Source organism: Argentina silus, assembly GCF_951799395.1.
Source record: "Argentina silus genome assembly, chromosome: 16".
NCBI lineage: Eukaryota > Metazoa > Chordata > Actinopteri > Argentiniformes > Argentinidae > Argentina > Argentina silus.
Window position 1 is genome coordinate 5,709,547 of NC_139670.1, and position 5,000 is coordinate 5,714,546.

Here is a 5,000-nt window from a genome sequence, read left to right on the forward strand (position 1 = left end):
CACACTCACAGGGAGAACATAGAGAGAGAGAGGGGAGAGAGAGGGGAGAGAGAGGGGGGAGAGAGGGGAGAGAGGGAGAGAGAGAGAGGGGAGAGGGAGAGAGAGAGAGAGGGGGAGAGAGAGAGAGAGGGAGAGAGAGAGGGGAGAGGGAGAGAGAGAGGGGAGAGAGAGGGGGAGAGAGGGGAGAGAGAGGGGAGAGAGGGAGAGAGAGGGGGAGAGAGAGGGGAGAGAGAGGGGGAGAGGGAGAGAGAGAGGGGGAGAGGGAGAGAGAGTGAGAGAGTACATTTACACTTCAAATGTCTTCATTCTTTTAAAACATGTTTGTGTGTGTAATGTTTATTGTTCATTTGTTTATTTCACCTGCTTTGGCAATATAAACATATGTTTCCCCCCATGCCAGTAAAGCTCATTTGAGAGAGAGAGAGAGAGAGAGAGAGGGAGAGACAGAGAAAGGGAGAGGGAGAGAGTCAGAGAGAGAGAGAGAGAGAAAGGGAGAGGGAGAGGGAGAGGGAGAGGGAGAGAGAGAGAAAGGGAGAGGGAGAGGGAGAGGGAGAGAGAGAGAGAGAGACAGAGAAAGGGAGAGGGAGAGAGAGAGAGAGAGAGAGAGAGAGAATCTCAGAACACAGGGGGGGAAGGAGGAGGAGGAAAAAACAATAACTGGGAGCCTGAGTCTCCAGGTTCAGACGGAGAGACAGATTTCCCTCCTGTATTCATTAAATATCAAACTTTACTGTTTGCTTTTCTAGGACATGGGCTGACACAGGATTTGTGCAGTGTTTGGGTGCAATTACAACCTTGCAGGAGTGCAAGTGTGTGTGTGTGTGTGTGTGTGTGTGTGTGTGTGTGTGTGTGTGTGTGTGTGTGTGTGTGAGAGAGAGCAATAGCAAGGAATGATGGAGAGAGAGAGAGAGAGATAGATGAAGAGAGAGAAATGGAGAGAGGGAGTCACAGCAGATGGAGGAACATGAAGGCAGGTGATAAGACATCTCAGCGTCCCAGAGAAACACACAACCGGCAGGCAGACATGTTTTATGCATTTCACACGTCTCATTTGCCAACTACCTCTGTCTCAGTCTGTCTTTCTCTCTCTCTCTCTCTCTCTCTCACACACACACACACACACACACACACACAATCTGAAAAGGTAGAGACACTGGAACGTTTGATATTTCCGACTTTGTTTAACAATGTATGCCACGGTAGCTGAGGTCAGTTGGAATCACGCTCTCATGATGACAGACTTTTAAGAAGACTTGTAAGAGACTTGTAAGAGACTTGTTAAGAGACTTGTAAGCCCAAATGTTTCCCCTCGAAATCACAAAGATGTCCTCTTGGTTTCACAGTATAGGTCTGGGTCACTCACACATAAGCAGGCATCATTCAACACCTTCATCAACATGACTTCCAAACACAAGTTCCAAAGTTCCATCTCGGCTTCATCAACACTACAAAACAACTCTGTCCCAGACCAGTGGGAAGCACTGACATCACACCAATATCATCACTGTGACTCCTTCACATTAACCTAGATACACAGAGTACCCACCATTCCTTCAGCTAATTGAGCCATGTCCCATACGTGCCTAGCATGACAAGGTGATTTACCTGTGGAAAGCAGCAGGTTTGGAATATGGGGGCCTGCGTAAGCACTCTTCTTGCTGATGCCACGGAAATTACGAGTATGAATGAGAGGGGCTCTATGGAATTAGGCCAGCGTGTGTGTGTGTGTGTGTGTGTGTGTTTTGTGTGTGTGTGTGTGTGTGTGTCATGAGTGTGTTTGTGTGTGTGTTTGTTTGGATGCAAATGTGTGTGTGCGTGTGTGTGTGTGTGTATGCAAATGTGTGTGTGCGTGTGTGTGTGCGTGTGTACGGGTTCCTGGCGTATTTTCCTGCTGATTCTGTGGCATTTCGCACTCACTCATTCATGGTATCTGGGGCAGGCTGTTTACCATGGCAACGTAACGGGGACACTAGATGAGGTGTGTAACGACCAGCAGGTGGTACGGAGGCTCCAGAAGCTTCCAGAAGCCTCAAGGACACGAGCAACAATCAGGGCATTCGCAACAATATCAGTGTGTTTGTTTGTGTCGCAAGCTGCTGGAAGGCTTCTACAGTAGATGTCTGAGGCATGCAAATCAGAGACCCTACAAAAACAAAGATATTCATTCCAAAATTACCTATTATCTATTACCTATTATCTATTACCTATTACCTATTACCTATTACCTATTATCTATTAACTATTACCTATTATCTATTACCTATTACCTATTACCTATTATCTATTACCTATTACCTATTACCTATTATCTATTACCTATTACCTATTACCTATTACCTATTACCTATTAACTATTACCTATTACCTATTACCTATTAACTATTACCTATTACCTATTACCTATTAACTATTACCTATTACCTATTACCTATTATCTATTATCTATTATCTATTACCTATTACCTATTATCTATTATCTATTACCTATTATCTATTACCTATTACCTATTACCTATTACCTATTACCTATTATCTATTACCTATTACCTATTATCTATTACCTATTACCTATTATCTATTACCTATTACCTATTATCTATTACCTATTACCTATTACCTATTATCTATTACCTATTATCTATTACCTATTACCTATTACCTATTAACTATTATCTATTAACTATTAACTATTACCTATTATCTATTACCTATTACCTATTACCTATTATCTATTACCTATTATCTATTACCTATTACCTATTACCTATTACCTATTACCTATTATCTATTACCTATTATCTATTATCTATTAACTATTACCTATTATCTATTACCTATTATCTATTATCTATTAACTATTACCTATTATCTATTACCTATTACCTATTATCTATTAACTATTACCTATTATCTATTACCTATTATCTATTATCTATTACCTATTACCTATTATCTATTATCTATTATCTATTATCTATTACCTATTATCTATTATCTATTATCTATTATCTATTACCTATTACCTATTATCTATTATCTATTATCTATTACCTATTACCTATTATCTATTACCTATTACCTATTATCCTTGCATTAAGATGGACTCAATTCAACTTATTGAGTGATTTGTTGATGACATGTTTGCATTTTATCTAATTTTAAGAGTGTCATAGCAAAAGGTCTGAATACTTATGTACATGAGGTATTTCTGTATTTCAATTTTAATAAATTTACTGACATTTCTAAAAAATGTGCTTTCGCTTTGTCATTCTGGGGTATTGTGTGTGTGGATTGATGGCAAATTCTTTGAATTGAATCCATTTTAAATTGAGTCTATAACACAACAAAATGTGGAAAAAGTGAAGGGGTCTGAGTACTTTCCGAAGGCCCTGTATATGACATATGAGGGGAGACCAACTGTGCTCCTCAAAGGCTGCAGGGCTCTCTGGTTCTTGCCATTGCTGCATTTTAAACTGACTGGTACAGGGCTTACCAGGTGCGGCAAAAAAAATAATAAACATCTTTTGTCGGCAATATACATTATCGATAAACGAATGATCGTCTTACGTCTGCTCCACCTCCATCTCGTCTCCACGGTAACAGGAGCGGAGGATGGTCTGTCGCTCGGCGTCCCACAAGTGCTGTTTGAGGAATCGAGCAGCCTGCACCGCTCTCTCCAGCAGGGCCTTGTCCCCCAACACAGCCGCCACACGGGCATACCCCGACAACATCAGACCTGGGGGGGGGGGGGGGGGGGAGTTGGGAGAGAGAGAGAGAGAGAGATAGAGAGATAGAGAGGGGAGAGAGAGGGGGGGGGGTTGGGAGTGAGAGAGAGAGAGAGAGAGAGAGAGGGGGGGGGGGGAGTTGGGAGTTAGAGAGAGAGAGAGAGAGAGAAGGGAGGAGGGAGTGAGAGAAAGGGAGAGTCAGTCCACAAGTAAGTGCGACAGAGAGAGAGAGAGAGAGAGAGAGATGGAGAGAGAGGAGGCATGTGGATAGCTGTAATCCCACTGTAGCTCTATCATTAGCCTTCCCTCTGGGGTACCTCTGTGTGGTGGCACTCAACTGTGGTGCCAGTCTGGTTAGTACCAGGCTTTGAAGTTTGCCTGGTCTGTGGGTCCCATTCTCTCCTTCCCTCCCTCCCTCCCCCTCTCCCTCCCCCTCTCCATCTCTCCATCCCTCTTTCATGTAGAGTATCAAAGCCTTCTTAGGGACCAGGGAAGTCTTCAAAGCCCCTCCTGAAGTGCTACACAGGAGGACAGGTGATTAATGGAGGGATTTCTTCATTACAGAGGCTCGCGGTGTAATTGGAGAGTTCCTGAGATCGCAGCGCTTCATTACCTCAATAATACACTCCGTCTTGAGACGTCAACCTGGGGATAAGAGTGTGTGAGTGTGAGAGAGAGAGAGAGAGAAAAAGACAGAGAGAGAAAGAGAGATATCTGTAAAGGACTCTTATGTAACTAACTGTAGGGCTTCCACGTAACCTGAAAGGACCCCATGTCACAATCGGGCTTCCATGTGACTCTATAGGACCTTTATATAACCTCACAGGGTACATCTGTTACCTGTAAGGACGCTTTGCAACATCTAGTTGGTCTTAGAATCAGAAGTCAATGGCAGTAAATGGGGAAACTGAAAATTCTGTATTTTCAGATTTTAACAATTCCGATATTTGTCTTTGCATATTAACTTACATCAGAGAACATCCAGAACAATTGTTGGTGTGTCTATCAAGACCAGAATAAGCAACAACCACACATTTACATTCAGGCTGTCTCCTCGTCAGGCTGATTATGCTCTGTCAATAAGGGAAGCCCACATCGAACCGTTAAGAGCTTAGCAGCCAGGTTTAAGTGAGTGGTTTTTCCTCTCCCATTGAGAGACCATGCATAATAACTCTCTGGCTGGATTGGGAGTTTGGATATAGCTAGAGGTCTGTTTTCTATTTTATTTCTTCTGTATGCTAAAGTTAACAATGCCAATTTTAGCAGTATTATATT

At 42.6% G+C, this 5,000-nt stretch overlaps 1 protein-coding gene across 2 annotated transcripts in view; it reads right to left on the minus strand.

Moving 5' to 3' along the window:
- Window positions 1-3,563: 3,563 nt before the first annotated feature.
- Window positions 3,564-5,000, minus strand: part of spata20 (spermatogenesis associated 20) — a gene marked incomplete at its 3' end in the record, with an annotated part of 8,732 nt that continues 7,295 nt past the window's right edge. For both annotated transcript variants that reach the window (XM_083687139.1, XM_083687140.1), the window contains exon 12: window positions 3,564-3,736. In XM_083687139.1, the coding sequence (XP_083543265.1) occupies window positions 3,564-3,736 (173 nt within the window). The remainder of the gene's footprint in view (window positions 3,737-5,000) is intronic.